A 16,280-nucleotide genomic window follows, 5' to 3' on the forward strand; every position below is an offset into this window, starting at 1 on the left:
GAGGGTCGAAGTGCAAAGACGCCGAGGAAATCAGTCGCTGGCCCAGACCCACCCACGAAGCAACTCAGCACTGCACAGCACTCCCACACACCCACACCCCCACCCCCACCCCCACTCCACTCCCACCCACCCCCAGCACGCTTCTTGAGCCTCCCCACCCTCGTTCCACCTCAGCCAAACACACACCCCACCCCCACCCGCACTCCAGAGACAATGGGCGCGTTCTGTTGCAAGCCCGAGGTACACACACTGCTGCTGTCCAGCCCGGCGAACTGCTTGCTGACCATCCTCGGACTTTATCCAGGAGATCGACTTCGACGGCCCGGTGGACCTCTGGCACTTCTACCTGCTCAGGTCGGTCGGCAAAGGGGCTTTCGGCAAGGTACGCAGCCCCACACCCAACACCCACACATCCATCCCGCTCATGCTCTCCCATCTGCGGGGCTCAGGTCCGAGTGGTCCAACACAAGCAAACCAAGGCACTCTATGCCCTCAAGTATATCAACAAGCAGAGAATCGTCGCCCAGCGTGCAGTATCAAATATCATTCAGGAGAGGAGACTGCTCGAGGAGATCGACTCGCCCTTTGTCTGTAACTTGCGCTATGCATTCCAGGACGACGAAAACCTCTTCATGGTCCTCGATCTCATGCTGGGCGGCGATCTCAGGTTCCATCTCGATCGGGTCGGGCTCATGAAGGAAGACGTCGTCCGGTTCTACGTCTGTGAAATGGCTCTCGCCCTCGATTACTTGCACTCAAAAGGGATCGTCCATCGGTTAGCAGTGCCCCCACCACCCACCCCCGTCTTCCTTTGTCTGTCTGAGCTGATCATCCATCTGCATTGACGACGACGACGATCATCGAACACAGTGATCTGAAACCCGATAACATCCTACTAGACGAACGTGGTCACGCACATCTCACCGACTTCAATATTGCCGTCCACTTCACCGAGCGGAGAGCACTCACATCCGTCGCCGGCTCGATGGCCTACATGGCCCCCGAAATCCTCGCCAAGAAGGGATACACATGTACGATCGACTGGTGGTCGCTCGGCGTCGTCGCCTTCGAACTCTTATTCGGCAAGCGGCCCTTCAGAGGCAAAACAAATAGCGCACTGACCAATGCAATCACCCGTGATGAACCCCGCTTCCCTGATACCCTCCCTCAGACCATCAGTCCAGACGCCTTGAACTTCTTAGAAAAGATCTTGCAGCGTGACATCAACAAACGGATCGGCTGTAAAGGCGCGGGGGGAATGGCTCGATTGAAGAACCATGACTGGTTTCGTGATGTGAATTGGGACCTGATGCAGGAATTGGGCGTCAAACCTCCATTTGAGCCTGATGTAAGCCATCTTAACTTGTCATCCTTCAACTCATCTCGATACTTACAATGATAATCTACAGTCGAAGAAGGCAAATTTTGATGCGACTCACGAGCTGGAAGAACTCTTGCTAGAGGACAACCCACTGAAAGCGAAGAAGAGGAACCCGAACCTAAACATCGACTCGATGTCGGCCGACTTCCGGCTGATGGAAGAAAGCTTCCTAGTCTACGACCATGCCAAGATGTCGCGCCGGTCATGGTTCATCGAGCCGGGGGCAGAGACCAAGACGAGCGAAGTGACCCCGAGCACGTTCACTGCCTCCATGAGCATCTCAAACGCCGCCGGCAAAATCCCGATCGATCAGCAACCGCTGGCCGAAGTCAAAACCGACTCTGTCTCCCACGAACTGCCTCCGACCTAATCCATTCCTCATCTTGAAAATCAAAATCAAAAAAAAAAAAAAAATTGAAACTGAACCCTCAACTGATTGGAATACCAGCCGCCCTTTCTCTCTCCGTCCCCCTCCTGCTCTCGGCCACTCTCTCCCGTCTCAGATCGTTGGACCCTGCCCGTTATTTTTCTCTTTTGTTTGTCCCGGGAGTCATTTTTTTCACCTTTTTTCGTCTTGGTCAGTTTGGCAGAAGTTGCAGTAAACGCTTTGGTGCATTCGCAAGCCGCCTCGTCCGATCCCTCCCAGTCTCACCTCGTTCAAGCGGCCCTTTCCCTCGATTCGATCAACGTAAAACATCACACACACACACATTCTCTACCGAAACCCCCGCCTCGCACAACGCCTCTCTCCCGGCCTCCTCACTCTCTTTTGTTCAAGCACTTATATTCCTCTCTCTCTCTCTTTTCCTTTGGCTCTCGACTGATCTACACACACCTCAACAACTACACACACACACACACCGCAACAACCACATTCACTTATTTATCATCCGCTCATCATCTTGGAAACCTTTCTCTTTTTTTGACTACAACTACTGCTACTACACTTCATTTATAATCTGACCACTGTTTTTTTTCTTTCCGGAACGGCCTTCCTTCTCTTTCTTCGCTTCTTTTCCACCCCGGATTGTTTTACGATAATGAATACGAGAAAAATCTTTCTTGAAGAAACGGGATCAGAACATAGCTAGTCGAAGAATATGCACCACTCGCTGAGTCAATCTTTTTTGTTGCTGTTGTTTTCTTCATCGAATTACCTTCTTTTTTGTTTTACTCTTTTTTTTTTGACCTTTTTTTGTTGTATACAGTTTTGTGATGTTTAGTTTTAGGTTTCTTTTTTGTCATGTCTTCTCTCTCGCTCGAGAACTTTGTTTTCTCAACATAGTCCAGTCATGTATAGTCTACAACAAAAACACCATCCACAACAACAACCAAAAGAAAAGAAAAGTCTGTTGAGACAACTTTAGAACCTGTCTGCCCTAATTATGCCGTAGACCCTGCATTCTGTCCTTGTTTTTTTTTTCTTGTTTTTTTTTTTTTTTGCTTAATTGTTTTTGGTAGGAGACTTTTGGGGATGGGTGTGAACAATTGGTGGTGTGCATTTACACATATTGCCACTGGTGTGGTCTGTACAAAACATGTCTCCATAAATACTTTATGCATGCTAGTAGCTACTCAAAATTAATGGAATGTGCAATTTCTCACACAAAATCATCCTGATGAATTGGGAGTGGGCTGATGCCAGTGAGAGAAGGTGGGAGACTTCTTCAGAACTTAACTTATAAATATACGGACTTACTTTGCGCACTGCAGAAAACTCTTTGCGCACTGCCCAGTGTGCGCATTTCTAAACACTTCGCGCACTGCGGGTGAATTAAGGAAGCAAAATTTTCAAAAAAAAAAAAAAATTGACAAATCAATAGAAGGCCCTTTTATTGTCCTCTGTGAATTTTTTGGGAGTTTTTTGAAACTTCCTTGTATGCTGTAAATACCCATTAAGGAACAAAACAAGTCCAGTCATTTGGGGACCTGGAATTCATCTTCCTGCATGCCAAAAATTCCAATCAATCTATTGAATCATGGTAAACATATATTTAACGTTTTCAGAACTTTTTGGAAACTTTGTGCAAGAATGTGGTTTTGAAAATTTAGGAAATTGCATCACACACTGGTGCACTTTGACAGATTTCATGTGAAATTTCCTCATTTTTCAAGGCCTCATTCTTGATCAGAGGTTCCCAAAAGTTCTGAAAAAGTTAGAAATATTTTTACCATGATTTGATAAACTGTTTGGAATTTTTGGCATGCGGGAACATGAATTCCAGGTCCCCAAATGACTGTACTTGTTGTTGAAATATCTTGTTTTTCATTTCATGTCCTCCCTCATTGATGTCAAGGTTTTTTGTCAATTTTGTTTTCTCATTATGCTTTTTATGCATCTTGATGCATATTCATCAACCACATTTCAAACCTTTTTTGTTTAGTAATCATGTATTTCCTTCACTGAGGCAATACACACATCAGTCCTGACCACAATTGTTCGTTGCACTCAACACTCTCAGCCTCTTGCGCAAGTACTTCTTGTGTTGATAGTCTCAGAATCATCAACAACTAAGTTTTTTGGTAGGTTATCTGTCAAACTTAGTTTGACCTCAGCACTCTGCTGTTCTCCTATCTCATTGTCATCAGTTGTTAATTTTCACACTTGTTTTGTTCCTTAATGGGTTTTTACAGCATACAAGGAAGTTTCAAAAAACTCCCAAGAAAATTAATAGAGGACAGTAAAAGGGCCTTCTATTGATTCGTCAATTTTTTTTTTGAAAATTTTGCTTCCTTCACCCGCAGTGCGCAAAGTGTTTGGAAATGCGCGCACTGTGCAGTGCACAAAGAGTTTTCCGTACTGTGCGAAGTAAGTCCGTAGATATAATACACCCCCTCTAAAAGCTTTGGCTCTGTTTGGCACCAAAATAAATATAGGCAATATAATCACTGATTAATTCAATAATAAATACAAAATTCAACATAAAGTGTCCATTTCTTTTGTAGGCAACCTACAGTACTGGTCTCTTCAACTTTGAAATCAGATTCAGCTGATCCAGCCATCTTCATTACCATAATACCATTATATTATATTGGTTGCTTGTGGCTGCAGCACAGCTGGAGGGTCATCCATAGGACCTTTGGGCCGTTGGGTATTTTTCAACTTTTGCTTGTGTTTAGATTACTGTGTGTGTGGTAAGTTTGTTAGAATTGCAAAAACAAAACACCCCAAAACTTAGATCCAGAGGTCTAGGATTTTGTGGATTCTGCAAGAAAGTGGGATAATATTCTGCAGGGAGTTTTGAAATTTTACCAGATCATTCCTTTTGCACTTATAATAGGATAAATCATACTGGAATTGCAGAAACTAACTAACCTGACAGCCTGGTTCAACAAGTTGAAGGATTAGTCTTACTAACTTAGCAAATTTCTCCTGGGCTCAAAGCACATGCTTCTGATTGAGGGCCCTGTGCTGGGAGTTGTGCTAGGTAACTTGGATTCATTTTTATTCTAGACCCATTTCATTTGGCAGAAAAATAATCAAGCAGTCTGTGGCAGAAAATCCTAAAATTTACCACAAAATCAGTAGTAGGGGCTAGTGTTGTGAGTCAGTGGGCTCAATTGAAAATTTGGTTGGATTCACAGGCTATTCAGCAAAGGTTCATGTAAACCATCAAACCAGTATTTAATATTTGGGCCTGTCCCAAGGATGCTTTTTTCAAAAAGTAACCCCGGGACAGCCTTGATTTATCCTGAGTACAGGTTACCGTTGGTCCCAAGGATGCTCAGGAGGCATCCCAAGGACCCATCTGCACAAAGAGAATCCCAAGGATGCATTATCCAGCTCAAAAAACACATCATCAGGATATGTTTTGGGAAGTTGTCCTGAGGATGATTTTGAACACCAATCCTCAGGACAGTCTTCACCAAATCATCCCAAGGTTTGCTTCCAGAAATCTCTGAAGATATTTGGATTGTGTAGAACTTAACATGTGCACTCCATGTTAATTTCAATAGGGAAGTTGGTAAACTTGCATGTTACCCATCTTGCTGCCAACCCAGCGTGTAACACCAACCACCACAGTTGGGCTTGCTGACTGTACTCAGTGCTACCGTGTGCTGACCCCCTCATTTGGGTTGACTGACTGCACCCACTGCTACCACATGCAATTGGGTTTAACTGTGTGCGGTTTTTGATCACAACAGTAGTTGTGGGAAGGGTATTGGAGGGCAAGTGGTTCCCAAGAATGGTATTAGAGGTTGTGGGTTCAACTTCTTCTGGGTCTGGTCTTATTTATGGTGGTCTTGGTGGGCAGAAATGCATCCTGAGGCTGGCTTTTTAGCATCTGGAAGATAACCTGAGGACATCTTTGAAAAGATGTCCCAGGTGTAGTTTGACCATGCGGATCTGGGTGATACTTTTTGCCGTGCCACAGGAGGTGCATCCAAATGACATCCCCACATGCATCCTTGTGATGACCAATTCAGCCTGTGGTGTACAGGATGAAGATAATACTGTGACTGTGGTAAGGCTCAGAGTGTGTAGCCCCTCTAGGCTTCAAAAGCCAGAAGTCTATACTTTCTTTGTTTTTGGCTGGCATCCTTGGGATTCAAACTAAGTAGCTCACTGACCTGTGGGAATGATTGAAAAAACCACACATCTTGTTTTTCACCGGCAAGCAACAGAGCAAAAAATTACAAAACAAATACTGGCATTTGTGTGAGCCCCCCTCCTAGGGTTTCACACACAAGTCACAAGACACTAAGAGGGACCCATATAGCCCCGGCTCCTCCCCCACCCAAGGGTGAAAGCGCTGCGCTTCAAAAAGCGCAGCGCAGCGGTTTTGGTGGCCGCTGCACTGCGCTGAAAGTAGCGGCCCCGCCCGCTGCGCTGAAAGTAGCGGCCCCGCCCGCTGCGCTACCGCTTTTTGAACTGGCCGCGTAGCGCTCCCCTGCTGCCAGCCATAAAAGCGCAGCGCAGCGCAAAGCGCAGCTGTTTTGGTGACCGCTGCGCAGCGCTGAAAGGAGCGGCCCCGTCCGCTGCGCTACCGCTTTTTGGGTCGGGGAAAAAGCGGGCCCCCGCTATTTTGAGCGGTAGCGCAGCGGGACTGGCGCTGCGCTACCGCTTTTTGGGCTGACCGCGCAGCGGTTCCCCGCTGCGCTGCGCTAAAAGACCGCTTTTTTGTAGCGCAGCGCAGCGTTTCAGCCTTGCCCCACCTACCTAGCCCAGTAAGAGATATTATTCTCTCCCCGCTAGATATGTCCCTCTCTCTTTCTCTTGCTTCTTCTCTCTTCCCTTTCTCAGCCCTTGATGTAGATCCTGAGAGAGATATTATTCTCTCCCTGCTAGTCCTTGCCCCTCAAAAACACAAGATAATTGGGCCCTGAACTCTAGAGACGAGTCTCTGCGCCCCCCTTGGAGCCCTTTAGTGAAGAGTCCCAGTTGGACTCTTACAATTTGGGGCCTTGCCTCTTCATATGAGTCTGACCCACCACAAAGATAATCTGATGGATTGAGGAGGATATATGTTGTTGCAAGCCCATCTGGGCACATAACAAACTCCTGCTTGAACAAGTGACACAGGGGTTTGGTATGTGCCAAGGGTGTAACCGCTGCCCTACAAAAAGCGTAGCGTAGCGCTTAGCGCAGCGGTTTTTTGGCTTGCTATGCTACACTGAAAAGTAGCGGTCTTAAAAACCACTACAGCTTTTTAAAATCCCGGGGGAAAAAAAGCTGTATTTAGCGCGCTAATTTCAGCGGCCACGTAGTGCTGAACCGCTATTTTCAGCGGTAGCCTAGCGCTAAACCGCTAAAAATAGTGGTAGCGCAGCGGTTCAAAACCGCTTTTCTACATACATCAGGGGGAAAAAAACCAGGGAAAAAACTACCAAAACTACCAATCAAGAAGGAAGAAAATATATAGAATAATTGTAAAATGAGAAGAAAAAATCATATGTTTATGGTTTTAACTTTTGCTTTGTTTTTGTATTTTATGTTTTTAAAAATAAATTAGTAATAGGGGCATCAAGAACTTAAAGGAAAAAATTTTGAAATACTATATTAGACAGTGACTAGAGGCCAAGGCGGCTTCGCCGCTGCAGATTTCAGGTTCAGTCCTATAGTCTTGTGCTTAATCTCCCTGCAAGTATGTGGTGTGAAGTTCACACCACATACTTGGCCCATGCAGCCCCCAAATCTCTCAGACTTCCCACTCTTAATCTCCCTTGAGACACCTCCCCTGAGTTTCCCTCCCTGGGGAGGACCACCCTACCCAGTACCCACCCACCCACCTGAATCAAGTTCAATAAAAATCAACATTTTTTTCTACACCTCTTTATAGATTGGTCTTGAACTTCCTACTATCATCAACTCTCTGATTTAGGATTGCTTGTGACCTAGCTATTCATGGCATGAGGGAATATGAGGGCTCAATTATGTGTTGGTAGCTTAGTTTCCTTAGGTGCTACAATAAGTTTATTGCAACTTCACATGGATTTGAGCTGGTTCCTTGAAAATTAATGCTTGATCCCAAGGACCATGCTCTTGAGGAAGTGCTTTCAAATTAAACAACACAGAAGTTATTTAACCACCAAAGAGCCTACCTCCATACAATTTGTTTGTAATTTACATGCTATTGGCTCAAATTTATATGCAAACATAGCCAGTTTGGATACCAAACTATGTTTGGAGATGATACTTTTGTGCTTGGTCTTGAGCCTTGATGGATGCTGTCCTCAAGAAGTTAAGTGCAAGCTGACATGTATGTTGTTAAATTGCATAAAATGATTGTACAGCTTTCATGACTAATCTGGAATTAATGGGCCTGTAGGTACAAGCATTGGCAGCGGCAGAGGCGACCAAGTCGTTTCGAGCCGTTTGATGCTCCACATGAAGAGGTGGTTTGGCTGAATGAGGATGTTGAGTCTGCGGGAGCGGACCATGAGGTACGCGGACGTGAGGTCGAGCTGGCAATGTTTCATGACGTGTGCGATGACAATGGAGGCGCTGCGACTGACGCCGACAAGGCAATGCACGAGCACCTTTCCCCCGGCAACGCGACAGGCCTCGGTGAACGCCATGGCGCGCTCGATGTGCGGCCGGATCGAGTCCATCCCGTCGTCCGCCACGCCCTTCATGTCCAACATCTCCATAGGTCCGCTCTTCCATTCGTGCCACAGCGAGTTCACGACACGCGGCGTCGGCTGCGAACGGCGCCCCAAAGCGGCCGTTCTGTTGGTGCTGGTGGTGTGGGGCGACCAGCGCGGACTCGCCCATCGAGACCACATGGGTGATCCCCAACGCATTCAATGCATGGTTCAGGTTGCCCAGATAGACGAAGGGCAGGATGCGCGAGGGGAAGTGGCCGTCGAAGCGGGGGTCGTAGAACCAGGGATGGTGTGCCCGGGTCGTCCGCGGGGGGGAGGGCGTCGGGGCGGAGGGGAGGGGTGGGTGGCGGCGGACTTGGCGCTGTGGACGGAGGAGACGCCGAAGGAGACGCATCCGCGCAGGAACGAGCTGCGGCTTGGCTCATCGACCGCCATCCGGTGCATCTGCTGCGCCTTGCGTTGCTCGTGCAGCTCCTGCTCAATCCGGCTCTCCACCCGGCGCAACAGCTGGACGTCCGCGGGATAGACAAAGAACGAGCGGTTCTGGTCGTTCTGCAGATGCAGATAGGCGTCGGGAAGGGTGTATCCCAGGTCGTACATGATGTACGACGGCGCAAAGAGGGACGTCTCTGTACTCAAAGTAGAGACAAGATTAAAAAAAATGAGCTTTTTTTGGATGATGCGCTGGAGAGGAGAGGATAGAACGTACTATCCATCGTGACAGTGAATCAACACTTTTCGGCCAGCCCTGCCTTTGCCGGGTTTCGCGATCTTCTTGACCCATGTGCACAGGTCAACCAAGTAGCGCACAAGCTTATTGCGGGACATGGCCCCTGAGCAGCTTTGGCCGGTGCTCGGGACTTCCATGTGGATGATCTCGGCAAGCTCGGCAGAGAGGCTGCTGTTCTTGGCGCGTTGCTTGATGCTGTCGAGATAGTTTTGGTTGAGATGGAATTCGAGCGACGAGGTGATCACGGCCTGGTCGTGCGCTTCCACACACACATTGTACGGCGCATTTCCATACTCGTCTGTCATGGCGAAGTGGGAGGTCACCATTGGTGGGCGCTCATCGAACGCAGCACGCTGACGTGAGGACGATAGATCCTCTTTGGTAAGCGGGACATCTGCAGAATTGCCGAGCTGTTGCGACAATGTTATCAGAAATTGATCTAGGAAGGAAGAAAGAAGAAAGGATGGACGCACCCAAACGTTCTGGGCAATCTCCGAGGCTCTCGTTAAAGCCGCCATCTCTTCTCGCTCGCGCTCCAAGAAGTCGATCTTGTTGCGACGATAGCCCCAGCCGTCGACGGCGACAACATGGCTGAACTGGCGTTCAAAGACCTCGAAGGGATCAGAGGCGCGGCCACTTGGTTGGGGAGACTGGGAGGAGGACTCGGTAGTAGTGGTGTTGGTGGTGGTTCAGGTGGTAGAGCAAGGGGCAGGCTCAAGTTGGCCAAGACAATGGTAAAGGCCTCTGTAGCGCGGGAAGTACCGCGCATGGACACTTGCAGAAGTAGGAGGCTTGAGGAGTGCCGGGTATAAGTGGAGCCAGGGAAAGACAAGGGACTCTTCAACCCGGGAGACCAAGGTCATGTACGTGTCGTGGATCTCAGCGAATTCGGTGGAGCTGATCATCTGGATGGTCTGTTGAGGGGTTTGGATGGATGAGAGCAGGGGTAAGTGTTTCACATTGAGCTGGAGACCTGGTTGTTGGCATGGTTCTCAATGGTGAGCCCAGCACCATCGGATCCCGGGCTTCCCAGAGCCGCGGTAGATTGTGGCTGGGGTGAAGTGTATTTAAGGGTGCTTGTTGGTAGGAGTCCTAGTTTGCCGAGTATCTCGCAACGGTCGGGAGGCTTGCGGTGGCAGTCTTGGTGTTTTCTTGCGATGGGTGACGGTCAGGAAAGAGAAGTGAGGGTGGAGGGTGCGCCTATAAATAGAGCGGCCTCTGGCAAAGTGGAATCACCAGTCGACTCGCTGTGCTGCACTTCCAGCCAGTGAGTTGACTCAAGCCCCTCCGCTGCTGCGTTTGCACAGTTTGAGGGTGAAAGGTGATGACCCCCCTTTGCAACTTGCCTTAAATGCGGCGCGCTGGGGGTCATCTGCCCAATACTTGCACCCTCTCTAGAAGAGGATGGGTATTGGGCTGGGTGTTTTTTTGGGCTGTTTTTTATTTTTATTTTTTATTATTTTGTAGGGGAAACCCTTGATTTTTGTTTTTGTGATTGTCTGTCTTTAATAAACTCAGATTTTCTTTTTCTTCTTCTGGCTAGCTTGTTGTTTTTCAAGCCATTGTTGGTAGCAGGCAAATTTAGCGCTGTGGTAGACGGAAAAGTGATAAATCAAAAGTTTTTCTCATACATATATTTACTCACCCTAGGCCTCAAGATACCATCAAATGCACCTCAGAAATGGATTCTACGGTCAATTTTACCCCTAGTCACAACTGGAAGCGTCACTGGAACCCCGCTGGATTGGAAGTTACACCCTCTTGGACCCTCATGGACACGGCCAGCCCCAGTCATCAACCTGTCACACCCCTCAAGTCACCTTTCCCAGGTATACGCATACTCAGCCCCAGCCAAAAACATACTCTTTTCTATCCCTCTTATCTCCACTGCATATGCAGGGGACCAACCCCATTTCTTCTGTATTTGACATGTCCCCACTTCATTTATGCACCCCTTGCAGCTGCATGCAGTCTTCTGACCCCATTTCTGCACTCCTTGCATTAGTCTGACACCACTCATGCACCCCTTGCATGAAGTACCCCTGTATTTGACATTTCCCCGCTTTGTTTATGCACTCCTTGCATTAGTATGACATCATCTTTCATTTCTCACCCCACTTTTTGCCTGTATTTAGTATATTCTGACACCACTTGTACGCAGCCCACCAGCTAAAATCCCTCATCCAGGGTCCCCCTTGTAGCTAAAATCCCTCACATTTGTCTATATAAGGAGCTCTCTCCCCCCCAGTTGTTTTTCCCTCAGTTCAGTACCCACCAGTTATACAGATATCACCCATTAGCCATTATCATCAGCCTTACACTCTTATAACATCCCACATCACCTCCCTTTTATCTGCAATAACCACTGAGCTCACTCTCATATTCTTAACTCTCATATCTCCTGGTTGCATATCACGCACCTGTCACAAGTTACCCGGTTCCTGGTTCAACTCCCGACTAAGACATATACCCTTCTCAGTCCAGACACTCTTCTCAACTTTTTATACCACCCTCTGGAAGACCTGTGTTCAACCCCCACCGGAAACATCAAGTCAACTTTCACCCTTTCCATCATCATGAACCCTCTCAACTCTCACATACCTGTCATCAAACAACTTCATCTGGAACTAGACCAGACCTATCACTTGATTAAAACTTGCCAAGCTTAGCTTGGTGGGTCTTGTTATCTGATAGTATAGAAGGGCAGAGTTTGCACCTCCATCATCCCCTTCTCTATTCAGCAAAAAGGGTTTCACAACCACTTTTGAGTCTTACAGTGTTCTTCTTGGCAGCATTGATTATCACTTGGCAATCAGAAAAAACTCCTCCCAAGTTAACACCATTGCAAAGCCACATGTGGCTGCTGATACATCTCTCAATTGTTTGTATGCCAAGCCCAGACCTTCCTGTTCTGCAAATGTTTGCAGCTGCCGAGAACGTCCGCTCCACACTGGCCGAGCTGGCAGGACAGGTTAGATAGTCTCTGGGCATTGAGGCCAAGACTGGGAATTCTTTTGAATGACACTGAAATAGATAAAGAAACATACATTGTCAATAATTATTATTTTCCAAGAAAGAAGATGTGTGAAGGAAGTCAGACTGACCTTCCACCAAGACAAGATGCATCCCTTCTTGTCCAAGGGGAAGTCACCATTGGTATAACGCTCAATTTCTGTGTTGATGTTGACAGCTTCAGGATTTTGGGGATAGAAATTGAATGCTCCGCTGTCAGAGTCGGAGTCGGACGGGGTACAGTTTGCGTCTGATTACTTCGCCTGTGGTTGAGGTGAATTGTCCCTGAGTGACTTGAGGAGATTCTTGCGTTCTTTGAACTTGACTTGGATCAAGCCATTAATCCATCTGACGTGGCTTCCAAATCGGCTTTGGAACAACATCATCCACCATGCTGGATGAAGGAAGGTTGCAACAATCACGGTATCACACTTGAGGGCAATATTGACGTACTTCTTAGTGATTTTGATCATTGGAGCAAAAATTTGCTGCAACTTGGTCTTGTTTGTTGTTGAGGCCAACTTCTTTTTTTTGAGGGTATCAAGAACACGAGAATATTCATATAGAACCATCGCCAGCTTGGGGCCATCTCCCTCCATGCGTTTGGTCATCTCCAAGAAGTCCTGTAAAATAAGAAGGGTTTGTCTTCAATTCTCACACCAACAAAGCAAATGAAGTTAAAAATCTTACCTTCAAGATCATATTCAAGTTGTTTATATCTTCCCACTTGTTTGTGGTCAGCTTGTAAGACTTATAAAAGTGCTTGCTGGCAGAACGTCCATTGTGCCTGTCGGACTCATTATCAAGAAGCTGCTTGATCACCCACCGACCCTGGTAGGCTCGTTGTTGACTGTTGTATGCGATTATCCACCTGATGCCGTAGCCCCCAATAACTCCAGGACCTTTATAGCCTAGCCTGTCTGCCCAAAGTTTCCACTCCGCTTGCTTCTGTGGCGACGAAGCAATACGCCGGCATATGTAATCAATCTAAATGTAATGTGTGGTCATTAGCTCTCTTCACATGTGCAATGATGTAGATAGAAATAAAGAAACATACCTTTTTCAAGGTAAAACCTATGCCACTTAGATCACCATTGAGCTCTTCTTCATTATCTGACTTGTTCTCCCAGCCAGGCTCCTGTTCTTCTGGTTCCGCATTGTCAGGATTAAGAGAGTTTGAGGTGTATTTCTGTCAGACAAGAGAAAACAAGAAGAAGGAAAGGAGACAGAAAAACAAGAATGTATCTAGAGGACCAGGATGGAAAAGCTACGAAAGACAGGAGACAAAAAGAAACAAAATAACAAACAAACAAGAGAAGAGACTGAGAGATGATAAGTAAGTGAATGGACAAGGGTCTGGAAGGAAACACAAGACAACAAGAAAGAAGAGACAAGTACCAATACTCTAAACTCTAACTGCTGTCATCCCGTGACAACAACGACAACAATGAGTAATTTGACCGTTTGTTTGTTCGCTAGTGTGTCGGATTTGATTGGTTCCGGACGGGATAGAGAACAGACAAGGGGAGCGGGCGAGCTCAAACTGAGTTTGAGAAAGTTGAGAGCACGGGCTGCGCAGAGCGCACGCACGACCTCAAACCTGAAATCTGACAAGGATCAACCAAGTCCTCCTCATCTTCTGATATTTCAGTGTTAACTTCAACAATCTCTTCATCAATCAACTCCTCTACTTCCTCAGCAATGGTTTCCAGGGTCGGAAAGCTTTGATCATCCGTCTGTTTACAAACCATGGCCTTTGAAAGATTCAAAGTGTTCAAACCGGCGCCAAGGATGAGAGCAATAACATGACAGATACACCGGTGATGGTTGTTCTCAACATCCCAGTAGATTGAATCAACCAATCCAAAAATTGAGGCTACACCGGTGGCCATAGTGAAGTTGTTAATCCCAGAGTCCGTGGTCTGGGCAAGGACGTATAGATTCCATAATAACAAAGTTAGTTTTTATATGATCAGAGATAGAAATAAATTATACAACCTATCTTTCCATGAAGTCCATGCTTGAACAGTACGTTGGCAAAGGGGGCGGCAAGGTACTTGCCGTTGTGATGCCACAAGACATATTTGATTGTGAGATGTTGACACACATACTTCCAGTCTTCATTAATGAAGAAGCAGGTGATGCCAACAAAAGCCTTGTGGCTTCCCTTTGTGGTCCAGACGTCCAAGGCAAGACAAATCTGTGAATTGGACTTCTGAAAAATTCAAAGGAAACTCAGTCAAAAACCATCAACGTAATTAAAAGAGAAAACATGTACCTTAATTTCATCTAAGACCTGAATACGTTGTTTGAGGTAAAGCTGATGGGCATGTGTGGCGGCCCAAACCCAAGAGTGAAGCTCAGAGTTGCATACCAAGAAGTCAAACGCAACACGCAGGAGGAAGTCTTCAATTTGTATCCAGGGCAACAAATGCCGGACAATCCAAATGACAATAAGCTTGTTCAACGTTTTGTTGTTGAATTGTCCTTTGGTTGCGTAGCCAACCAGGGTACTGTTGCCGGAAGGAAAATTCTCTGCAATCTTGGAAGAAGCCTCTGCGGCAGTGGGGGGAAGTTTAGATCCTGATTTGATGGCCTTAGAACGACCAAGGCATGCCGAACGTAGTGCACCCTTGATTTTCACACCGTTGCAATGAGATTTCATTATAATACAAGCCTCCCAATATCTTGAATTTGCTGGGACACCATAGACATGCCCAGGCAACCTCTCCGGGTTCCTGTGAGGTTGAAGAAGTTAGTTTGGATCAATTTGCACTTGAATATTGATTATACAAGCATCATACCTGATTTGGATCACTACCCGGTTCATAAAAGTAAAGGCGGACATGATCATTACCATCCTTATCTTTACCAAGATCCTTTTTCTTCTGTGAATTGACGGATTTCTTGCGGTTCTCCCCTTCAGAATCTTTGGCCGTGTTGACTAAAACCTCTTCGCCAGTGCGGCTGGATACTTGCTTTATTCTGGCAAGCGGATTAGTGGCTGTCGCATCTTTTTGTTTGCTTGGATTGCTGTCATCGTGGTCAGTTTCTTCATTGGATTCTGAGGAGATTGTGAGTTTCCTTTTCTTGGAGGTTTTGTTTGATCCCTGTTGTCGAGTAGGCGCGGGACTGACGAGAGAGCGACGAGAATCTCGTTGAGTTGGTACATATCCTGGTTGAGTGCTTGGCGTTTGGATACGTGAGGACTCCCGGCGGGCAGACTGTGGGGGATTATTTGATCTGGTGGTTCCGGTACGATTGCGAGTGGATGAGGGCGTGCTGGCCATGACTTTGGATAACAGACTGAGAAAGAAAACAAAAGGAGAGTTTAATTTGAAGCCACGGATAGTCTGAAGGCCGGGCCACTTGTGGAGCTGGCTTCTGATGCTCCTACGAATGGGACAGGGGATCAACTGTGGGTGGGAAGGTGCGGCACGCAGCTCCAGCCGTCCCTCATGCTCAAGTACTACTCGGGTACAGTACCGCCGCAGCCCGTGGCAGGTGTGGTAGCGTAGCAATCCTGCAGCAAATGTGATGCTACACAGGTGCTACCCGCTTCCGCAGCGGTCAGCGGGCATGTAGCTCACATGTAGCGGTTTTGGGCTACAGGCTCAGCTGCGCTTTCTGGTAGCAAAAGCGCTTTATTTCCGCTGCGCAAAAGCTGCAGCCCTAGGAAAAAAAGTGGTACCCCGCTACATTTAGCGGTAGCTTTAGCGGTTCTGGGGACCGCTACAGCTAAACGGTCTGGGCACGTAGCAGTATGACCGCTACGCTACGCTATAACACCGCTTTTTTTCAGCATAGCGTAGCTTTTACACCCTTGTATGTGCCCAGCGGGCTTGATTGGGCAGGATAAACGGGAGGCAGGACTTGGCACACAGCAAAGTCCTGCCTGGCCAAGATCAAGCTCTGGGCCAATGGGATCTATGACTTGGCATGCACATTGCACACACCAGTCATCAGAATCTGGCCCTTTTCTCTGCCTTGAAAGGCAAAAATAAAATTCACTCAAGGAGGGGAGATGTTCTCCCTCCTCCACATTGACAAGGTAGCTTTTCCTTCTTGATGGTCAGTCTGTAGGCTGGTCATCAGGTAGGAAAGCCTCCC

The 16,280-nt window shown here is 47.2% G+C and overlaps 1 protein-coding gene across 1 annotated transcript; it reads left to right on the forward strand.

Annotated features, from left to right (window-relative positions):
* Nucleotides 1-213: 213 nt before the first annotated feature.
* Nucleotides 214-1,751, forward strand: PtA15_15A449 (uncharacterized protein; the record flags this gene model as incomplete). Its single annotated transcript, XM_053163655.1, has 5 exons — nucleotides 214-240; nucleotides 305-382; nucleotides 450-775; nucleotides 871-1,348; nucleotides 1,410-1,751. The coding sequence occupies 5 exons, from the start codon at nucleotides 214-216 to the stop codon at nucleotides 1,749-1,751; spliced, it is 1,251 nt and encodes a 416-aa protein (XP_053027609.1).
* Between the last annotated feature and the right edge of the window lie 14,529 nt (nucleotides 1,752-16,280).

The sequence above is a fragment of the Puccinia triticina genome, chromosome 15A, assembly GCF_026914185.1.
Source record: "Puccinia triticina chromosome 15A, complete sequence".
NCBI lineage: Eukaryota > Fungi > Basidiomycota > Pucciniomycetes > Pucciniales > Pucciniaceae > Puccinia > Puccinia triticina.